The sequence below is a fragment of the Cnephaeus nilssonii genome, assembly GCF_951640355.1.
Source record: "Cnephaeus nilssonii genome assembly, chromosome: 5".
Taxonomy (NCBI): Eukaryota; Metazoa; Chordata; class Mammalia; order Chiroptera; family Vespertilionidae; genus Cnephaeus; species Cnephaeus nilssonii.
The window spans coordinates 41670865-41694876 of NC_137076.1; the positions used below are offsets into that span (position 1 = coordinate 41670865).

At 37.5% G+C, this 24012-nt stretch overlaps 1 protein-coding gene across 1 annotated transcript in view; it reads right to left on the minus strand.

Moving 5' to 3' along the window:
• Positions 1–24012, minus strand: part of ANXA10 (annexin A10) — a gene marked incomplete at both ends in the record, with an annotated part of 42922 nt that overhangs the window by 5322 nt on the left and 13588 nt on the right. The window contains 6 exons of the mRNA XM_079770246.1: positions 419–514; positions 1218–1311; positions 1417–1470; positions 8320–8399; positions 9610–9700; positions 11334–11447. Coding sequence (XP_079626372.1) covers positions 419–514; positions 1218–1311; positions 1417–1470; positions 8320–8399; positions 9610–9700; positions 11334–11447 — 529 coding nt within the window. The remainder of the gene's footprint in view (positions 1–418; positions 515–1217; positions 1312–1416; positions 1471–8319; positions 8400–9609; positions 9701–11333; positions 11448–24012) is intronic.

The following is a 24012-nucleotide window of genomic DNA, read 5'->3' on the forward strand; positions in this document are numbered from 1 at the left end:
AATTTATTAGACATGGTAACAAAACACCCTTTTCCTCATGCAGAAAAAGAACCCATATTGCTAGCATTAATCTGCTCTTTAACAAGGGAATGGGAAACAAATGAATTTAAAGATGTGATATCCCAATTACCTGAGAGAGAGAGAACATTTGAGAATCCAATGTTTCTCGTATAGAAGTTGAACAAGCTATTAGGGAAGTGTGTTCATTCATTAAAGTGGTCAGTGTGCCAGTTTAGTGCATTGAATCTGTAGCTGATGTACTTTTCCTCTATAAAGTTAACATTCCTTCTAAATAATTAAATTTAGGAGAAAGTGACTCAACCAATAGCTTACTCATGCATCTTTAACATAATCAGAGCCAATCAGCATTTGTGGTGGAATAAAAGGTCTGCTGTACACTAACTAAATTATTACTTACCTATCGCAACTAGCAGCTCTTGAAAGTATCCATCATAACATTCATTAATGGCATCCACTATGTCTTGCCCAGAAATATTTTGAAATTCCTGGAACACTTTAACAAATTGATATAATTCAATAGAAATATTATAGATTTGTAAATATGATACATTTAAAATAGAAATATTGATTACATTGCTATACACAGGGAAGGCAAATAAAATATAGGGGTGGAAGTTGGGTTGAAGTAAACCATCTTTTAAAAAATTTTATATATTTCTGTATGTCTTATATATGTAAGAAAACATAAAAGAATTTCAAAAATAAGAGAAACACAAAGGTACAGCAATTTGGGGAAAATCAAAGTGCAAACTAATCTGAAAGCAACTTTTAGGACAATACAGCAGCTTCACATAACTCATGATGTCAATAGTAATGATCTTGACTCACAATAGGCTGATTAAACTATGTTCACTATGAGTGGGGGGTGGGGCAATAAGGACACATATTTAATACCTTAATCAATAAAGGAAAAATATAAAATAAATAGAGATGGTTTTTAAAGGTTCATTATTTAAAGGTTATATTCAGTTATTGGAAAAAATAAAATTATAGGGTAATTTTATTCCTTAGTAATGTCTTTAGGTGAAGCATGTCTGTATAAACACAATTTCAAATCAGTACCTTTGAGATAACTAACTGGCTTTCTTCTATTTATATGTAACATTCTCCCCGACTCCTATTTTTTCCCCGTTAACTACTTGCTTTTTACTATATAATCAGTTAAGTATCTGAAAAGAAACCTGATTACTAATTACCCAGCCACAGCTGTTGGTAACTCTTGTTGCACAGGATCACTTGTAGCATGGTTTTGTGTTCCCCTGTCTTCTGCTGACAGGCTTCCCACAGGACCTGAAACATCAGACATGCAGGAAGTAGCACCGGAACCTCCCCAGGCCAGACCAGTTTAATAATCAATGGGTCTTTACTGTCATTCTGAGAGCTGGTTCTACTTACTATTGCATCCTGAGCAGCCATGGCAGGGTCTGTGTAACCTTCCTGTCTGCTTCCCTGTAAAGTAAGCATGGGTTTTCCTTTGTAACTGTTCTTAATTGACAATTCATATAGAATTATTGGGACAAAACCTTTGAATCGCAAACACATTGGTAATTCCTAAGAAAGTTCTATCATCATTTACAGTTAGCCTTATCTTCCTTGAATACTTTATGAAATATCTTTTCTTAAAATGTGGGCTCTTTTTGTTTTATTTTGTTTTTCTTTGCAGCAGTGGTAATATTTCGAAGATGTTGAAATGTTCTTCACTTTTCCAAGTTTCTGTGCAGTATCTTCTCTGCCATAAAAAAAAAAAGCATCCAGTGCCTGGCTGTGGGTGGTAGAGATGAGATTTAACATTGTTAGAGTGAAAATGCACAGAGGAAGAAGGAGTTAATATTCGGTCTCTGACGTATGAGTAAGATATATGCAACAATAAAATAACCATGAAATCTAGATTTGATGGAGTGCCAATATTTTGTGATTTGTTTTATCCCCATCCCTTCATTATATAAAGAATAGACATGGCCAAGTTGATCTAAGGAATGTGCATTTCAAAATAGGAGGACCCCATGCAGGACCCTCTGGTCATTGAGTAATATGCGGGCAAGAGGGAAGAAGGAGGTGGGAGAGATAAGTTATCAGTTTATTTAACCTTTCATTTGGGTTGAGATCTGAAGAAAAGGCTTTTTCTTTTCTTTTTCTTTCCTTTTTCCCCATATATATTCTGTGCTGAGAAAACACTGCGGATAAAGTGGTTTCTGTTCCTAGCATCTTTTCAGACTCCAGAAAGGGCCACATTGCAGAGATATGCAGCATAACTGGGCAGAGGGAGGTGCTGAATACTACTCTCTTGAACTAATCTTAATACCTAAGTAGCATGAATGGGTCCCAAATTTCTTCTCTGCTCCTGATGGAGGAACTGGCAGGCCAGCTGAGGACCTGGTTAGCGAGTTTGACAGATGAACTGTTTATGACCATGGCAAGGACAGACTGTTCCAGGAGCCAGGGGCTATGTGGTAGACTGCTTGGCTGGAACTGTGTGAGAGACACGGCTAGACTTTAGGAGGATTCTTCAGCTCCAGAGAAAGCAATGATGAGGCTAAACCATCACAAAAGTTTACTTGGCTCTGACCAAATGGAGGCCAAAAATAAATACATAAAGCTCATAAATTCACCAGCTGTATGGCTTGACAGCGGACACTGAGAAACACTCGTATCTTGGACTTCTACCCCTAATATGCTAATGTCCAGAGTTGCCCACAAATGCCCTTCCATAGCTGAGATGAGCAAGGATGCAGAACACACGTTGATGATCTGGGGACACTATTGCTCTCCTGTTGCCAAGACATCTCATAAACCACACTCACCTCTCCACCAAGTGCCTTCTTAAAGAGAAAGAGCAAGGAGGGCCAGAAATCTGACAGTTGAGTGTTTAACTCAATAAACATAAAAATGCTATTGAACATGTACTCTCACATTGACTGTTCCACATAGTCTATATATTAAATTTCCATATTAGATTAAATATTGGTTCTTTCCCCTTGCAAACCAAAAATTGAGGGCAAATGGGAAAGATCAAATTATTCCTAGTGAAATTTTCTTGTGAGTACATTTGTAGCCCTTGGAAATTTAATATGTTTAATCATAACTCAGAAGTTGTGTATGTGTATCATCTAGCAGAGTACAGATAAGGAAAAACTTACCGAGCCTATCAGACACATTACAATATCAGGTGACTAAGAATGCACACATGCAATTCTTATTTTTAAAATCTGTATACTTACCTATAAAACGGTGCTTTATACATAGATGAGCAAGAAATAGAAGACAACATTTAAAGTGAACGTACTTGCATTGATTGGTAAGATATGGGTGTTATATTATCTTCAAACTAGAAGCCCGTTGCATGAAGATTCGTGCAATAGACCTTCCTTCACCTGGCTGCCGGCACCAGTTTTCTGCCGGCACCAGTTTTCCTCTGGCACCTGGGACCCAGGCCTTGGCTCTGGCCACCCGCTGATCGGAGCGCCTCCCACCGGCGCGATCAGCCACCCAGAGTCCCGCCGCCCGCGCCTTCCCGCTCAGCGGCGCGGCGGCCGATCACGCCTCCCGCCGGCCCCATCGGTCCCGCTCAGCGGCGCAGTGGCCGATTGTGCTGGCAGGATCGGCCACCCCGAGGCCCGCCGCCCACACCTTCCGCCGGCCCCATTGGTCCCCGCTCAGCGGCCTGGTGGCCGATTGCGCTGGCGGGAGGCGCGGGGGGCGGGGACTCCCAAGTCCCCGTCCCCCGCTCCTTCCGCCAGCCCAATCGGCCACCCCGGCCACCCCGAGTCCCGCCCCCCCGCGCCTCCCGCCAGCCCAATCATGGGCGTAGCGGAGTGATGGTTAATTTGCATATTACCCTTTTATTATGTAGGATTACCACAGTGCTGAGAGCACTTTAAGGAGACTGATAGAGTAAAAGGATGTGAATAAGTTTGTGATTTAGCGTTTTCCACCAAAGCAGAATCAATCTGATGTCACATAAAAAACAGCTTAAGATGTAAATGCCAGATAAATGGAATAAATGAGTACAGAATTTGGATTAGGGGCAAAATAAAAACGTGAAAGGAAATTTGAAATAAAGGGAATTAAAATATAGCTGAGAATACTTGGAGCAGGTACACTGACTACAAATGATCACTGGAGGCTTTTGGCAATGACATCCCCTGAGGCCTCACTGTACAAGTCTGAGAAACTGTCACAAGGAGAATCCTGACAGCCACGATGAGGAGTAAGCATCCAGTTGGCTAGTTTCCATTCTTTCTCTGTGAAAACATTTATCATCTCCAGTGTGATTTGCATATATTGATTAATTAATCTCTGAGTGGCTCATTTTTCATTATTTGACAGATAATTAGATCTCCTGTAAATCTAGTTTAATAAAAGCACACAGGAAGTATTATGAACCAAGTTTAATGATTGGCATTAGTTTTCAAGAGGAACGTTTTCTGGCTGAGTTATCACTTTATTAGAAATAGCCCTGAGGGAAAATACTCTATAGATTCAGTGAAAGAGCTTCTCTCCCAGAAAATATGACAGTGATTTTCAGCACTTCCCACTGCATGAACACCTTAGGCTCCAGTGCTCGGATTCCCTCCATCTCTGTTAATTCACAAAAGAAGGTGTGTCTTAATTTTCATGATGTGAAAAAAAGGTGAAAGCCATGGACAGTCTTTTCTCTGATTTTGAAAGTCACCATGCAGATGGAGGAAGAGAATGTAATATTAATAATTGAAGAAATTTACAATATTTGTAGTAGGAGGGCATTGCAAGAAGAATGGGTTCACATCCCTTAATTTACAGAGTGAATTTCTCTAATCTGAATCACAAAAAGGTTAAATGATAAATCCAAGGACATACAGATAAATTATAACAGAGCCAAGAGAAACAGTATCTAATACATACCTTATTGTTTTACAGAGATGCTAGACAGACAGACAGATAGATAGATGATAGATATACAGGCAGATAGGGACGGAGAGAATAATAATCCCAACAAGAGGGTTGAAGAGATACGGTTACCCGTCAGCACCCCTCAATTATCTGATTGAAACTAATCAGCTCTAAATTTCACACCCCTTTAGGAATGAACTCCGTTTTCTTTTTGTAAAATATTTGTATAGATTCTCTGTGAAATGGTGTACCCCACAGATAGTTGTCAGGAGAAGGGATGAACTTTCTCAGTTTCCTAATTCACTTTATATCTTCTTCCAATCTTTTCAATATACTGAGCCAAATCATAAATCAGGAGTTTCAAACTGAAGAGCCAGTGGAATATCTTCAAAATATTTTAAATTTAAGATAAATTATACATTTTAATAAGAAGTATGCATTATCATAAACTTTTGATTTCTAAAAAAGATGAATATTAAGGGGGATTATGTGAAGATACATATTTTTATGTTTTTTTAATTCTATTTTCTTTTTTTAAATATATTTTATTGATTTTTTACAGAGAGGAAGGAAGAAGGATAGAGTCAGAAACATTGATGAGAGAGAAATATCAGCCAGCTGCCTCCTGCACACCCCCTAATGGGGATGTGCCCGCAACCAAGGTACATGCCCTTGACCAGAATCAAACCTGGGAACCTTGAGTCCACAGGCTGAAGCTGTATCCACTGAGCCAAACCAGTTAGGGCTTTACTTCTATTTTCTATTATGAGTAAAATAATTTCTATTAAATATACATTTTTATACATGTAAAGTACATTTTAAATTTTAAAGAAAATGTAAAACTTTGTAAGTATATAATCTTTAAGTAAATTTCATTAATTTTCTTGGCTTCTGATAAAATCTAGGTCTCTATTTACCCTCATTTTTTATATTCTATGTTGATAGGAAAATTTTATTACACTGAAAAGCTATTTCAAGGTTAAACACACACACACACACACACACACACACACACACACACACACACACACACACACACTTAAAGTTTAAACTCTAGAAATTGAACTTAAGAAGTTATACTTTATCCTGTAAAGTTTCAATACAAATTAGGTGAAACCATGTGTGGAAATAAATTGTTGTGTCTTATTTTAAAATACTTGTGTATATACAGCCAAAACCGGTTTGGCTCAGTGGATAGAGCGTCGGCCTGCGGACTCAAGGGTCCCAGGTTCGATTCCGGTCAAGGGCATGTACATTGGTTGCGGGCACATCCCCAGTAGGAGGTGTGCAGGAGGCAGCTGATTGATGTTTCTCTCTCATCGATGTTTCTAACTCTCTGTCCCTCTCTCTTCCTCTCTGTGAAAAATCAATAAAATATATTTAAAAAAATACTTGTGTATATACAGATAATACTATTATATATACAAATAAAGATACTTATAGACCCTATAATAATAAAGCATTATTGTTTAATTTCAGGGAAAAGGAACTGCAATTACGAATAAGATTGACTTCACTATTATATCAGGGGAAAACATTATTCTATTGTTTTCCCCTCTTCTGATTTATTTTCTCTCCTGTCTAAATTTTAGAAGTGTTTTTTCACCCTGAAATATAAGAATGTTTGCTTTATAAAAATACACTGTGATTCTGACTCTTAGATGTCAGTTACTTTTAGGTGGTTTATAGCTCAACCTTTAAGGAGATGCAGAAATTCTATCTAAGAGGTTATTTGTGTATTGGTCATGGACATTTTACCAAATAGAAGTAGAACTGGAGTGGAATCAAGTGGGGTTGGAGGTTAATTAAAGTGAACAATGGAGGTATAGTGTGCTAAAGTCTGTTTTCATATTAGCCCTCGAATGTAGGGAATGTGTAATGTTGGACAGGCCATTTAACCTCTCTAGGGCTTTAGTTTCCTCGTCTCTCAATGGAACAGATATAGCCAGTTGGGTTCCCTGAGAAGGTGGCTCTGAGCTGGAGATCAGCATGCTCTTGTTTATTATGGAATGCGCTTGGGATCAACACAGATAGAAGGGAGAGAAAGGAAGCAGAATTTGGCAGAAGGAGAAGCTGAACCCTGATACAGTAGTCTATCTAGCTCTGATACAGTAGGCCTAAAGAAATACATTTTTTTTCTATTGGAAAACTTATATTTTTCTTCAATAAGTAAAATACATTTCTATGCGGATATAAAGAAAATAAAAACTTATTTGATATCAGAATGCATCTCATAAATTTACAATGGAATTATTTGCTTTACTCTTCTATTATCAACAATACATACACCAACGTGAAATTTTTATTGGAGATTGTTTTAATTTATATTATGTAGCATCATTACCTGAAAATTAAAAAATAATGACCCTTCTAAATTGAGAGAATGTTTTAATTAAAATTAATTTTATGACATTTAAAAGTTAGAAGCCTGGCTGGTGTTGCTCAGTAGTTGAGCGTCAACCTATGAACCAGGAGGTCACGATGCGATTCCTGGCCAGGGCACATGCCTGGGTTGCAGGTTCAATCCCCAGTAGGGGGCGTGCAGGAGGCAGCTGATTAATGATTCTCTCATTAATTATTAATTTTCCTTACAATCACTTAAACTTACAAATTAAAATAAGCTTATTTCTAAACTTACACAGAACTCAAGTTGGGCTATAAAAAATCAAACTTTCTACTCTCCTTTGACGTTACAATTTTAGATTTAGAATCCTCAGAATAGGAGTTGATTCACTGAGATTGGTGATATGGGCAGTTTATGAACTATGCAGCCAAACCATGCAAATCTAAATAAAATCAAATAGAAAACCAAACACAATAAAGCAAATTGTTAATTTTGTTTTTAATTGAAATTTTAAATTTTATTTGCTTAGTTCTGTGCCACTCTTTCCAATTGAACAATTTGAAGGAATCCAATCAGTGTTAATGACCATTCTCCTCAACTTGGGGCAATATATACTTGGATTCCTCAACAATGTTTTCTTTTGTACTCTTTTATTCCTAATTCAAAACTTACAATAACGTGGGCATACACACACATACATACACACAAAGAATTAAAATCCATGCTTCCTGGCAATGAATGGAATTGTTAGTTTGTGCTCTAATCTGGCTAATATATTTATTCATCCGTTAATTAAACCATAAAAAATATGAGGAAAGTGCAGTATGAAGTTTTTCATCACATTAAAGGAAACCACACCTTCTGTCTTTTAGCAAAATTACAGAGATGGTGTACTATTTATATTTGCTTCTTTCTATACCCAACCTATTATGGTAGCTTGAATTGAGTTGGTATTTAGTAAATGTTATTATATAGAATTTACTGTTAAACTGGAGTAACATGGAGGTTTCTGTTGTGTTTTTTGAAAATAAGACATATATTTTTTTTTAATAGTGCAAAATGGTGTGAATTTTTGAGTATCATACCTGGACCAAGTTCATGAGAGTATCTCTGAAGTGTCCTGAGGTCTCTGAGTAAATGTCTTCTTGAAGGTTACTGTTGTACTCTGAATAAGAAAACACCCATGTTAAAGCTATGAGTTATTATAGAACCATATATTGATGCACTTTGAATAAGTTAATGCGACTTCCTCAGTTGAGGGTGGAAAACAAAGAAAATACAATCAATCTGTTGATATTTCTTTGTCCTTTAATACGTTCTACTCAGAAAAAGCCAATAAACAGTTAACCCACATAACAGTAACGTTGGCATGGGGCTGTTTTCTTAAAAAATATTATCTTCATTCCAAAGTTGAAAAACAATATTGGAAGTCATTCCACGTTTTCTAATTCTCAAAATTTAGAATGATAAATTATATTTCCATACACTGCTGCTCAGCCCAGAGCTTTTCCCAAGTGCTTTGTCTCACTTTAATATTTTAAGTGAAGGGTCTTACTTCATTCCCCTTGGGAAAGATTTGTTTTTGTTCAAATGCAACATAGCAGACTGCCTGGGACATTTTCTTGACATTCAATGTCATATAATACAGAATACATTAAACCTTTTTGAAAATAGTTAACCTGTCTACTTTAAAAATGTGTAAAAATCTGATTTTGAGGTAGATTACAGTGATTGCAAAATTTATATAAAGTGAAGTAGTTACCCATATTTGTACAACTAGCTGAGTAGTTATTGCACATTGCTTTATTTTGTCTATGTACCTGGTCTCTCCTGAATAAGAGTTAAAATGATCCCTGAACCACTGTGCTGGGCATTTTCCTGTCTTCATGTAAACATTCACCTCATAGAAACTTGTAATTATTTTCCTGGAAAAAAAATGCTTCACTTGATTGTCTAGGGAATAGTTTCATTTTTAATTTAAAAGTTTTTAATATATAGATTTTTTTTTTTAGAGAGAGGAAGGGAGAGGAAGAGAGAGGGAAACACATCGATGTGAGAGCCAAAACATCAATTGGCTGCCTCCTGCACACTTTCTACTGGTAATTGAGCCCACAACCGGGGCATGTGCCCTGATGGGGAATCGAACCAGCAATCTTTCAGTGCACAGGATGACACCCAATCAAATGAGTCACACCGGCCAGGGCAATCATTTCATTTTTAATACCCTAATCATCACTTTTACTTAATGAGTTTATTGTTTTTGTATTTCAAATATAAGAGTGTCTTAGAAAATCCTTTAAAATACATAAATAATTCTGTTTTGTTATTTGAAAAATATAAGGTTGATATGTGTGCAAATATGTGTATTTCCTTACGCAAACAGTAGGCTTCTCGCATTTGGAAAATTTCTCCATTTGTTCTTGAAGCTAATATATCAATGAGGCAATTCTCTTCAGTGCCTACTCCCTGGAAAGACAGAAAGAGAGAAATATCAAGGTATTTGCACTGGGAATAATAGTGCACCTTATGCAGAATAAAGGAACATAGCCTTTCTGAAATTCTGAGAGGTGGCAGAGGCCAAAAGAAGTGTGTTTGGGTTCAAGATAAGCCCGATTCAGTCTGACTCTGCTATTTACCAGCTGTTTGACCCTGAGAAGATAATATTACTTGAAATCCGTTCCTTCATTTAGAATGAAACAACATGGGCATTTCTAAATAATGTGGAAAAAGGTATTTAAACAATGCTCAGGACACTGTTTTTTTTGTTTTTTTTTCTGCTCAAATATCAAATTTTTGGCAAGCTGAAATTAGAGCCTAGGTCTCTTAATTTCCTAAGGATGTTTAGGGACTGCTGTGCTCCCTGCCTTTTCCTAGATACGGAATTTTGTACCATTTGCCTAAACAGTTGAATTGGGTACTTTTCATGGTCTCTTGCAGCCTAACGCATATACAGAGTGGGACAAAAGTAGGTTTATAGTTGTTCATATGGAAAACAATACAATAATTAATAAATAATAATACAAGAATATCCTCTGTTTCGAGTATTCATAACTGTACGTCTATTTTTCCCTGCTTTGTATTCTTCTCTGATAGTAATTTTAAAGACAGCACGTCTTTTTCAGAAAAGCTTCAGAAATTCTTACTACTGTTCTATGCAATATAGATAAAATATTACAGTTTCATCCAAACAGTAACATGACTTCTTTCTTGTAGTTTTTAATCACATAATTTTGCAAGATGTAGGAATTGACACATGTAACTTTAAAAAAGCAATTAGTTGAAATTCATGTGAATTTTATACAGTGCCTATTCTGATCTACAAATATGTGATGGCTAAAATCCAGGTTCCCTTATTTTTTTGTTCCTTTCCTCTTTCTTGTCCCACATTGTTCACAGATGGTGGTAATCTGGTCATTGGCAGGCATTGTATTGGAATGATTTCAACAGTCCTGCAGGTGTTTAATATCAACATTTGGAAAGATGCAAAAACTCTTTTTTGTTCCCTATCCCTAGTCAACAAAATTTCTAACAAATCTGTAGTCAATTTATTTCATAGAAGTTATTTTCCTGTGAAAAAGAAGATTCTAATCCTTCAGAAGTAACATTTAGATTCATTTGAGCAATAGTTTTTGTAAAGGACTAACTTAAGATCACAAAAATATCCAAATAAAGATGCCATCTATATACTGTGTCTGCCTCAGTATCCTATTTTTACTTAATGAGCCAAATTTTTTACAAATAATTTAAAGAGATTCATGTGACATAACATTTCCCCTTAATATAAGAATACATGGTGGGGAGGGAGAATTTGAATAAGTCCCTGAAGCTTATTTACTTTTTCCTTTTGGTAGCTCAGCTGGGCCAGGGAGTCTGAATCTGTGTAACAAAAGAACAGGCTAATCCCACCCCGTGATCTCTAGAGGACCCTTCTCCTAACAGGGCCACTTCTCCTGACCACAGCATTCCCCTGGTCTCATCTTTGCTCAGATATTCCCTTTGTTCTTCCAGATCATATGTAACAACATCACAGGGCACTTTCTTCTCTACCAGTCTATGGGTCTCTACCTGTTACAGGTCTATTTTTACATCAGACCACTACCTTCATGGCATGCCAGAGTTCGTGAGCATCATAAGATGGTGGTGGGTACATGAGGCCAACCATAACATCTTTGAAGTGATCTGACAGCTTCTCCTTCAAGTCACCAATCAGGTCCTATGAGGGAAAAAGTAAGTATTTTTGTTGTATCAGTTGCCAACTATACAAGAGGAATGGGATAATTGCATAGTCTTCTAGTAAAATTTCCTTTTCCATGTCATTTCACTTAATAACAAGTCTGCTTTTGATTCATACATATATACATGGATTATACAAGATGATGGACTTGAGGGTTTGAAAATGAGATGTCATCTATATGGATATTCTAGTCAACAAACAGGGAACAATATTCTTTCCCTAATCTCAGCCCAACCCTCTTTTGACCTCAGTGTGAAGATAAATAAAAGTTGAAATCTACAAACATGTTGGTTAGGAGCTCTTAGTTTTCTTGTGTGGGATTAATGAAACATTAGTTCTTAAATAAAATATATGTTATTTTATTTTATTTTATTATTGTAGCTGTCACTCTTAGCAGGGGGTTCCTGGTTATCCTATTGCCAAAAATCTTGTGTAGATGATTTTAGTACTCTTAGACCTTTCTTCAAATAGCCACATTAATACAAGCATGCTGAATTGTTGTCCTTTTAAGACACATATAAAACTATGAAATTGATTGTTTTACTTTGACTTTTATTTTATTTAGTATAGGATGGGTATTTAAAAACATATATGTTAAATTTATCTTTTGTACGGTTAAAAAGATATCTGTTTAAAATTTATCATTTCTTGCTAAAATGTATGAAGTACATGCAATGTTACTTTAAAATATGCTATATTTTAGTTCTGAGGTGGTTCAACAATAGAATGCAAGTGAAAGATCCCAGTGAGGCATGATAAGCTTTAATAAAATGTAAACAAAATAGTTATAATTTTTATTTTATATCTAACAGCACCTCTCCTATAATTTGATTTTTCTTTGTTCAGCGAGTAAAGGCATTTCCACATGGTGGTAATTGGTAATACAGAGGATCTGTTGAATTTTCGTTAGGGTCAATGCAATTCATTTAATGAGCGATTATGGCCAGCGTTGTGTCAGGTGTCTGGAGTACATATAAAACCATAAAATCTCCATTTTCTTGGAGCTTATGTTCTGTTTAATTTCCTCATTATTTGCCAGTGATTTTTTTTTCTAATTTCTTTACCAAATAGCTCTTAAGGTGCTATTATGAACCAGGCTCTCTTCCAAGTACTGGGGCTACAGCCATAAATAAAACAGATATGAGCATGTGAGCTTATACAGCTTATATTCTCATATCCACAGGAACTCAATGAATTTTTTTAATATTTATTTAATACTGATTCCCAGACATGGTGGTGAGGGAGAAATACAACATAGACCATGTGTCCAAGGAGATTCACATTCCACAAACGCAAGATAACGTAAATGAAAATGTGAGCTAATATACTTTCTGGGGCTTTCAATAGAATTTTTCACCTAAGTTCCTAAAACAGTAGTGCAAGAGGGTGAAAATAATTCAGATAAGAGATCCATTCTGATCGCTTTCTGAATTACTTTCAGGATTAGGGCATTGGGACGTGTTTAGACAAAAGACAAGAGGTATTGTGATGGGAGGTAGAGGAGGCATTTGTGATGGTTCATTTTATGTCAACGTGACATTTTATGTGTCAATGTTTGACCCAGCTATTTGGTCAATCATTATCCTTGATATTACTGTAAAGGTATTTTTTTGTGTGTGATGGGTTTAACATTTAAATCAGTCGACTTTGAGTAAAGCAGATTATTCTCCATAATGTGGTGAGTCTCAGTCAGTTGAAGGCCTTAATAGAAACAGACTGGCCTCCCCAGAAGAGAATTCCGCCAGCAGACCACCTTTGGAACTAAACTGCAAATCCTCCCCAAGCCTGCTGACCAAGCAGAGGGATTTTGAGATTGCCAGTTTCGACAATTATGTGAGCTAATTCCTTAAAATCCTCTCTATGTGTATCTGTGATAGATACATGAAGAGGAGAGAGGAAGAAATACTGAGATACTTTTTGGTGTGGAGGGGAAGGGAAAGGATGGATTCTGATGCACTGAGTCTTAGGAGTGGCTCAAACGCAGCTCAGCTGCCATCAATTCCCTCTTCCCAGAGGAAGTGTGATCTCGCGAGATCTCGGGAGTTGGAGGGACCGCAGGGGATTCCAGTTCTGAGGCCGGTGTCTCCGACTCTTCAGTAAGGAGTCTGGCTCAGGCCACCTATCAGGCAAATACGTACAAATGAGTGTACCGAACCCTGACGTGGACACCCTCCAAGAAGGTAAGGCAGTCGGTAAAAGAGAAGTGTCTGTGTGCTTTGCATTTGTCCTGTGAATTGTCCACTTGGAGGGAATGTGGGTATTAAATTAGGCTCGCAGGGCAGAGCTGTGTGTTGTTGTGCACCTTCGCCCCTGTGGGAGCTCAGGAACCGGCGCAGCTTTTGGTGGCAAAGCAACTCTAAGCCCGTGTTCCATTCATTCACCAAATGATGACGGCTTCTTTAAATGACGGTTTTCTCTATATGCATCACTAAGAGATGTGGACCTTAGTTAATGTTAGCAAATTTAACTTTTATTAGCCTCCCCCTTTTAAAATTTCAAAATGGGATATCGCTGAGAAGACTTGTGCCTTTAGTTATTTCCTTAAATGATTTCCAGTTAGTTATTTTGTGGTTTTAAAAAAAGTTTAGGATACAACACCTATTTCTTTTCTATATGTAAAAAAAAAAAATGTTTTCTACCATATAAAAAAAATTTAAAGCCATTTAAAAGGAATCAGAGGCCTCCCAATTTCGAAGATTTTAGCATTTTTTTGCATACTAGTATATTGTAGGGAAATCGTACATCCAGCATTTATATTGGTGCCATAAGGTAATTAGACACCAATTTAATAGGGTCATGTGATGATTCTAGTTGAGAGGGAGAGTTTGTAAAATTATTCAGATAAATTTAATATAATATTCTGTTTGGAGGTGGGATGCTCTTTCCTTTACTCCAACGGAACATCAGTGAAGTAGAAGAGTATATACATACTTAAAGCAAGCTACAATCTATTCTAGTACTTATTATCAAAGGCCCAAATGAGGCTCTCATGAGCAGTTTATTGAGATTCACAAAGTTATAGAAATTCATAAAATAAAGATGCTATCAGTAAAATGAGGGTTCATGGGAAGTGTAGATATGAACTAGACCTTGAAAGATGACTTAGTTAGACAAAGGCATAGGAGATATCAACAATAGACAATATTTAAGGACAGAGAAAGCACTGACTTGGGTAGAGAAAAATGTTCACATGAAAGGGATAAGCTACCTCTAAATAAATGTTGAATTGTTTTGAAATCTAAATGTTTTAGATGTACTTTTTAAATGTTTGTATTGATTTTTACAGAGAGAGGAAGGGAGAGGGATAGAAACATCATGGATCAGCATAGCCCCCTCGGGGGATAGAGCCCACAACCTGGGCATGTGCCCCGACCGGGAATTGAGCCAGTGACCTCTTGGTTCCTGGGTTGAAGCTCAAGCACTGAGCCACATCGGCCAAGCAAAATGTGTTTTAAAGGAGCCTTTGAATATTAGTTATTTTTCTATCCCTTCTAGTTCAGAGTACAAAGACCCCAATAATGGAACGTGAAGCAGGTCAAGCAGAAGAGTGTGATGATTATAATAACCACTAATACTTACTGTTCACTGTCTGAGTATCAAAATAGCTATAATAATTTATTACAACGACCCTATGAATTAGGAACTACAATCATCCCACTGTACAGATGAGAAAACCGTGGCATGTAGAGCTTAAGTAGCAGTTTCCATACAAATCAACAAGTGAGTGATGGAGCCTGTATTTTAAATCAAGCATTTTGGCCTTCTAGCCTCTTTATGTTATGTAGGTCATAGGAAGTCACTAGTCATATATCAGCAAGGTGATGAACATAACACATAGGTGCTGAATGCAGCATTTATGGACATTTAAATTTAGTGGCAGTGCTTTGAAGGTTTAAATGCAAATAGATCAATAATGGTACTTGGCATTTGGTGAAAAGGTAGAAATATTAGAATTATCTCCTTTATGAGCCTTCCTCTAATTTCGAGTGAAGTTGATTAATACATTGCCAGCACAGCACTGTTCTATCTTCCCATGTTTTACACTAGATTTTAATGACCATATTATTTACATTGATTTCCTCCCAAAGTCTATCAGGATGTAGATTTGCTCATAAATGTTCCTAAATTCATCATTTAACTCTAGCAAAGTATACAGTATACCAAATGTGCAGAGGATAAAGTATATACTAGTAGAACATACAAGTAAATATATAAACAAGTGAAAGAAGAAATGAATGAATGTGGAAGAAAACCCTTAATTTACTGATATATATTTAAAGAATAACGAAAATGTTCAAGCTGAAGATTGCTTGGGAACTGCAAACGTGTTTTATTTAATCTTTACTCACATTTCTTTGATCATTGTCCCTCCGAAACACTTACTGTGTATATGTCTTCATTTACTATGTATAAATGATACTGAACACCTCTGTATATTTTTGGTTGTAGATGGAGATTAGTAATGCCACTAGATGGCACTGGTATACTAGTATTTTTGTTTTATAACTCAGGTGTATGTGTGTGTATACATGGGTATAGTGAACTGATTTTATAAAAGATTGCAATGAAATTATAAAATTTCAGTGAAATCAATGTCATCAGATATCATCTAATGCCATTAGAGTGTACAGGTTCTGAAGGTAGAATGCTTAGGTTTGAATCCTGACTACGCAAAGTACCAGCTGTGAAATTGCACTAAGTAATCTATTAGTTACTTAACCTCTTTGTGTCTGCTTCCCTAACTGTAAACTGAAAATAATAACAGCACCTATTTAAGAGTTTTGATCTAAGTATAAAAATATTTAACTTAGGTGACATTCTTAAATATTTTCTGGCACATATGAGGCATTTAAAAATGTCTCTTTTTGTCTTTCAAAAAATTAAGTAATTTACTGCAGATCAAAATGGCTAACACTAGATTATCTCCCTGTTTCTCCACTCTTTCAGTCTATCTCAATTTCTCTCTCTACCTCAGAACTTTATTATATATCTCACAACTTTTATAATACCCAATTGTTTGTAAATGTTACTGTCTCTAACTTACAAGTACGTCCAGAAACTGATGATGTCTTATCTCTTTTATTGCTACAACCCTTGTCCAGCCCACCACCTATATCACTGTGGTAGCATTAACTACTCTCCTATATTAAAGTAGTAGCCTCCAAATGAGTCTTCCTTCTGTCCTTGTACCCCACGGTCTCCCCTCAATGCCTCTGACAGTGTGATCCCATAAAATACAAAATCAGACTAGTCACTCCTCTCCTCAAAATGCCCTTTCTTTCTCATTCTAAACTCCAGGATAAACTACAGTTATTGTTGTGTAGTTGCTCTCAGGATAAAGCAAACACGCCCGGTGTTTTATTGCATTCAAATGTCAAAGCCCCTACAATAAACAGTTCACAAGGTTCCTGACATGTTCTTGGTCACGTCTCTGCCCTCATCTCCTCTTACTCTTCCCCTTGCTCCTGATCTCTCTACTCCACCTACAGTGGGCTTCTTACTGACTGGAATAGCAGACTTGCTCCTATCTCAGGGGCTTTGCTTTTGCCCTTCCCTCTTCCTTGAATGGTCTTTCTCTAGATATTCAAATGGCCCATCCTTCCCTGCCTTCCTCGCAAAGCCCGCCTTGGTCACACTACTAAAAATTACACCTGGTCTCCCAACGCTTCCTGTATTTTTCACCAGGTGTCTTCTTTTTCCCTACAATATTTATTACCTTTTGACATGACACATTTTACTGAATGCAAGCTCAATCATGGCAGGGCATTTGAGTCTGTTTTATTCATAGCTCTTTGACGGCCCACAGAATTGTGCCTGCTACACAGTCAGCACTCACAAAATCGGTACAAAATGGGGACCACTTGCAATTCAACTATTATGTGTTTGAAGTCATTTTGGCTGTTCAAAGATAAACAAGCAGTTTTATGTAGTGGAGGGTGTGGAAACACAGAAATTGCAATTTTCCTGCCACGCAAAAAGTGCGAAGTGCTACAGCAGTGAAAATAGTATGATATTATCAGGACAATGAGAAGGAGGTATTACTTTCAGTTGGGAAGATAGATACTAAAAAAATATGTTTGAAGAGCTAAACTTTGCAAGTTCAAAGAGGAGCCATCAAATAGGTTCTCTAATTAGAGTCTTAAGTTCTCACTTGGAGTTATATAAATAACTGCACAGGCAACCGTTGGAGTGTGACTTTCCCCAGCCTGGCTGTCTCTGCTTTCTTGGTTGCCTAAGACTTGCCTTAAAGGGACTCTGTGGGAATCACAGCTTGGCCTTGCATTAAGCTAATGAGTCCTTGCTTTTCGAATTGAGCTGATGAAACTGCAGATTACCCATATTGCAGCTCTTCTGACCACTCCATTTAAACGAAAAGTGAAATGGCAGTTTCTTTCTTGTTTCTCTTTCCTTTATCTAATTATGTTTCACCAGGGGCAAGAAGTAGAAGTGTGACTAACATTTTGTGTGTCTGGATATGCTCAGAGGAACAGTTTTATAGTTTTACATGCTTTCAACTTACATGTTTTCTTCTATTATCATAAAAAAATAATACTTGCTGTTTAAACATTCCATGATGTCAGCTAGTATAAAGTGTAACTTAGAATTTGTCTTAATTTTACCCACCCCAATATTTATGTTGTAAATACTTGCACAGTTTTATATTATAGAAACATTTGTGCAAGGTGAATATTCATTTGAAACCCTTCACTTTAGGGATGTTTTCACAGTTTATTTAGTGATTCACTTTTCAATAGAACTTGGAATTGTTAATCTTTGTCTGATAATAAGGATAATCTTTTTGTTTTTTGAGAATCATTATATAAAAGCTAAAACTCTCCCCCTCGAAAACAACAAAATATAACACACATTGCTTCAAAGGTCTAGTTGATCTCAAAAGAAAGAGGAACTCCTGGGTGTAAAAACTAGGATAGAGATGAAAACCAGAGGATGAGCAAATGAGCTGACCTTGGTGATGACCTTGCAGGTGACCTTGCAGGGGAAAGTAGAGGTTGGTGTAATAACCATGTGTTTTGGATTTCAAAGCCCAATGTGAGATACTGTATAAGGACTGGAGAATGTTTATGGGGCCAGTGTAACAGAGGAAACAAACTCTGAAACCTCTTATATGAGGTTGGCACCCTCAGTAAAAATGTGAACTAGGGAAAAAAATATAATTGATCCTTGAACAACATGAGGGGTTAGGGGCACCAACTCACTTCACAGTGGAAAATTTGTGTATAACTTAAGTCAGCCTTCCTTGTACATGGATTCCTTCCTGGAGATTGAAAATGTGTAACTTTCAGCATTGAAAGATGGGTAGGAAGTTCATCTCTCATTGCCTGGGTTTTGGATTGAAGAATATTTTCTCTGAGAACTCAAAATAATAGATCTTGGGCTTGAATTTTCATATGAACTGAGAACTCCATGAAGAGAAATTATCATGAAAGTTAGTCCTGAGCTGGTTGGGGATACCAAGAAGAAGCAAATGCAAAATTAATGGTTTTGAATTCTGAAATCTAGAGAAATTCTATAACTCTTCAGAAAAATATAATTCTCACTGAAGAAAGCAAGATACACTTTAAATGTTCTCACAATAAAAACATGATATGCACTTAGAATCAGTTTTCTAGAGGGATAGATGGTGGACTCTATAAATAGCAGAATTCAAAACCATGAATTTGAGGCAATAACAATCTAAAAGAACACCATGAAAAAAAAATAGTCTTGATAAGAAAGCAAATGAAATTCTAGAAATTAAAAACTTCTACCATTAAAAATACAACATATATTTTAAAGAGTAGCTAGTAAGCAGCTAAATATGTAATTAGTAAATTGGAGAACCATCTGAAAAAAATGACAAAAAAATTCCACAGAGACAGATAAGAAATAGGTGATATGAACATAAGGTGAAGAGACTTGGAAGAACAAACTTTTTCAAGTAGAATTTATAGGAGGAGAGAATGTAGACAATGCCAGAGAGATACTATTTCAAATACTATCCTATATAATAAAACCCTAATATGCAAATCAACCAAATAGTGGAATGACTGGTTGCTATGACATGCACTGACCACCAGGGGGCATACGCTCAACTCAGGAGCTGCCCTCGGGTGGTCAGTGCATTCCCACAAGGGAGCACCGCTCAGCCAGAAGCTGGGCTCACAGCTGGCCAGCACAGTTGCGGTGGCAGGAGCCTCTCCCGCCTCCGTGGCAGCACTAAGGATGTCTGACTGATGGCTTAGGGTGCAGGGAATGGGCCTAAGCCATCAGTTGGACATCCTCCAAGGGCTCCCATACTGTGAGTGGGCACAGGCTGGGCTGAGGGACTCCCCTGCCTCCCCATCCCCTCCCCCCCGCCTCCCCCCCCCCCCCCCCGCTTCTTCCTTCCCCAGTGCATGAATGTCATGCACTGGGCCTCTAGTATAATATATTAACCCTTATCTGTAAAATAAAAGTACACAGACCTGTTGACTAACCCAGTGACATTGAAGAATACAAAATATAAAGAAATTACCTTAAAAGCAACCAGAAATAAAAGGTAACCCAGAAAGGAATGAAGAAGTAAAATCATTAAAAGAGATCAGGAAAAAAAATTTGAAATTACATCTGCAAAGTCCTAAGAAAAAATAACTAGAATGTAGCCTAGAATTCTGTATTAATCTAAACTAATATTTTAAAAATGAGGGAAAAAATGAAGATATTCTGAAGGAAAAGACTGAAATAACTTAAATAATTATTTGTTATTTCTGGAAAAAACAACAACCCTAAATGAATGTCCTTTGGAAAAATGATATTGAACTCAGCAACATAGAGTTGGACATTAGAAGAAAAATGAACAAAGAAGTTGAAAATTATAAATTAAAGCATTCAACTTATAAAACAGCAACATAATGATTATTTTGGGGAGTATAAAACAAGATAGAATAAAATATATTCTATAATAATAATAATATACTGCCTGGAAAATATCCCTAGCCATTATGTGAATGCCAGGCATAAACTTAAGAGATGTCGTTTTGAAGATGGAGTAGCAAATGCTACAGAGTCCATTTCAAAGAAAAATTTATTTTAAAACTTCCCATGTGTGAGCCAACTCCAAATAAGTAAAAAAGTGCAAACCCAATGGCTGTGGCCAGAAAGAAACGTGGCTCTGGCCACTGATTCATGAGTATACATAGCTGAAACATACAGTATCTGCAATGATGAACTTGCCACCTGCTATAGGACTTTGTGTAGCCCCAAATCATCAGAAGATAAATGTTTCTTATTGATGCTGATCCTCTCTCTGCCTTCATGTCTTTTCTTTCCTTCTACACCAACCTCTGCTGCGTGCAGGAGAGAAATAATAAAGGGTGGGACCAAGGTCTTTCTGTCCCGTTGTGGACTAAAGACCATTCATACTTGTCTGAATATGCTGGGGGACACTCAGGAGTAGAAGGACTCAATTTTTTTTAATAAATGTGTTGGATACAGCCACAGGTCACCATTCTCTGTGGACCCATTGATTGAATTTGGGGGATGCCCAAATTCAAATGATGGGTGTGGGAAAAGTTTGCAGTGGAAGAAGGGAAGCTAAAGGAGCTTGTGATTGGAGACCTTTGGGCTGATTCACTGTACTGTTCTAATAACTTCTCTATTGTTGAATATAGTTGGTATTTATGTTTTATTTGTTTCTGTTATGATTGCTTATAAATGCCAAAGGGGATGCTCTTGATAGGAAAAGAGCCACATATAGGGAAGTGCTTTCACCTATAGCCACATATAGGAAGGCTCCCTAACCCCAATGATCACTTTCTGTTTAAAGCCTCTGTGACAGGGGCTTTGCTGATGGGAACCTCTGGCAGGAGGAGGTAGCCTCCCAGAGGTGCTTCTTGGTGTTGTGAACTTGTTGCCTTTCCTTCCTCATATGACTTCCAGGTACATCACCTTTGAAAAGCAGCTATTGTTTTGCTACTGAACTCTCACAGAAACCAAATACCTGATCTATGAAGGCTTGTGACTCTTGTGCCTGATAGTCCCATTTTAATGGGACAACTGGGATCCAATGACTAGTGAAGGGGGAAGAAATCAACAAGTCTCACTTGTCAGATGGACATGGCACTCTGAAGAGAACAGCTGGCCTGGCCCCAGGAGCATCTTGGCTTTACATGAAAAATGGCAGCTATTATTTTTTGAGGAAGATTTGAACCCCCACTTTGGGCTTGAAACAAGCTGCTGAATCAATGGAGATGTCAATCAGTTGCCCTAAATGCCTTGACCTGGTTCACTGAAACCAGATGGTGTCCACTGGGCTGCTGTGGCTGTTCAACTCAGTAACAGCTGTGCAGAACCAAGAATGGATGCTTTTTGTTCTATGGGCAGAAGTCAAGGCTGTTCTCATAGTTCTGGCCAGGACTCCCTTGATAAACTTTTTAATCTTTTTACCCAGTCTTGCGCTGTCAGACCTAAATATCTCTTTGTTTTAACAGTTGGAAAAGTACAGATTGCATATGAAAAGGGAGTTTCTTTGGGGCTGTGGTCTGTGGAAACATACTGTAACTGACAGGAACTTTCGTGCCATTCTTACAGATGTCCACAATAAGGGCTTATTCCCTGATGATAACAAATGGCACCCAGCTGCCCATCAAGCCTGCAGTGCCCAGATTATACCATTGCTACCTGGATCCATCATCATACTGTACATCACAATACATGCATCATTGTGATCTGGGCATGTACAAAATATTCTGTGTGTCTGATACCAAGGTTATCACTGCTTGTGAGCTTTGCAACTTCACTCAAAAGTTGCCTTGCTTGCCCTGGCCAGATACCTCGGTTGGTTAGAGCATCATCCTGATATTTCAAGGTTGTGGGTTTGATCTCTGGTCAGGGCACATACAAGATTATACCAATGAATGCATAAATAAAGTGGAACAACAAATTGACATCTCTCTTTATCCCTCTTTCTCTCTCAAAATCAATTTTTTAAAAAGTTGCCTTGCTTTATTCATAGTGAAGGAAATCAAAGTTCAAAGGGCATTGCTCCTGCAGAGCCCTAAAAGGTGGGCTTCTAGGGCTACTAGTTGACAAAACTATTGAGACTTTTTCAAGTTGCAGTGCGGCTAGTCCTGTTCAATCAGCTGGCTTTGGACACACCACTATGCTCCTTTAAATTAATCTGTGTTGCCGAAACCGGTTTGGCTCAGTGGATAGAGCGTCAGCCTGCGGACTGAAAGGTCCCAGGTTCGATTCCGGTCAAGGGCATGTACCTTGGTTGCGGGCACATCCCCAGTAGAGGGTGTGCAAGAGGCAGCTGATTGATGCTTCTCTCTCATTGATGTTTCTATCTCTCTCCCTTCCTCTCTGTAAAAAATCAATAAAATATATTTTAAAAAATTAATCTGTGTTGTGTATTTGGCTTTCCAGACTATTTGCATTCTGACACTGTATGGTTTTTATTATGAAAACCACTCAACAATAGACATACTCAAGGTATTTGATGAGTTTTCCATACTCCCCACCATTCACAGGCTTCTGGTATTGGTGATAATTGATCAACTCAGAGAGATTTCTGACTCTATCTCCTTAGCTCCTTCTGATGTTCACAGCTTTGTATGTATTTGGTCTTGAATGCAGTTGTCCCTCCTGAATAATTATCATGAGGAAATTGGAGAGTTATTGTGATATAATATATTTGTATAAATATATTTGGTCTTCATTCCAGTTCCTAGAATAGAGCTCCTAACACCTTGTAATTTTCTGAGTGATAGGAATGAGAATAGAATCTTTTGTTATTTATAAAAAGCCTCTTTCAACTATACCTGAGTGTATGTTAATCTTAGAGGAAGGGGGTTGCCAGAGGACCCAACCGTATGATTATAGAATTGGAGCCCTCAGGTCTACCCCTGATCTTTAGGGGGGGGGGAGAGAAGAGCTGGTGACTGACTTATTCACCAGTGACCAGTGAGTTAATCAATCATGCCTTTGTAATGAAGCCTTACAAGAACTCTAACTAAAGAAGTTTGGGTTGCTGAACACATCAAGGTCCTGAGGAGGTGACATGCCTAGAGATGGTGTGAAAAATCTGCACCCTTTTCCATATACTTTCCCTACCCATCTCTTCCATGTAGTTCTTCTTGAGTTGTATCCTCTTTCATAAACCAGTAACTGTAAGCACAACACTTTACCAAGTTCTGTGAGCCATTCTAGCATATTATCAAACCATGGAGAGCGTTATGGGAATCCTTGATTTATACTCAGTCAGTCAGAAGTACAGGCAACAGTCTGGGATTTTTGGTTAGCATCAAGTGGGAGGCAGTCTTGTGAGACTGAGCCTATAACCTGTGGGGTCTGTGGTGACTCTGGGTAGTTAGTATTGGAATTGTTTAGTTTGAGGAGAAGAATTACATACATGTAGTGTTAGAAGTATTGAATTTGTGTAAGTATAGAGAGAAATAGTTTTCCTTTAGTCATGTAGACATATTTTGAAAATTTGGGACTCTACCCTAACCATTCCTGGATGTGATGCTTCTTTCTCCTAAATTGTCAACTTGAGGGTGTACTG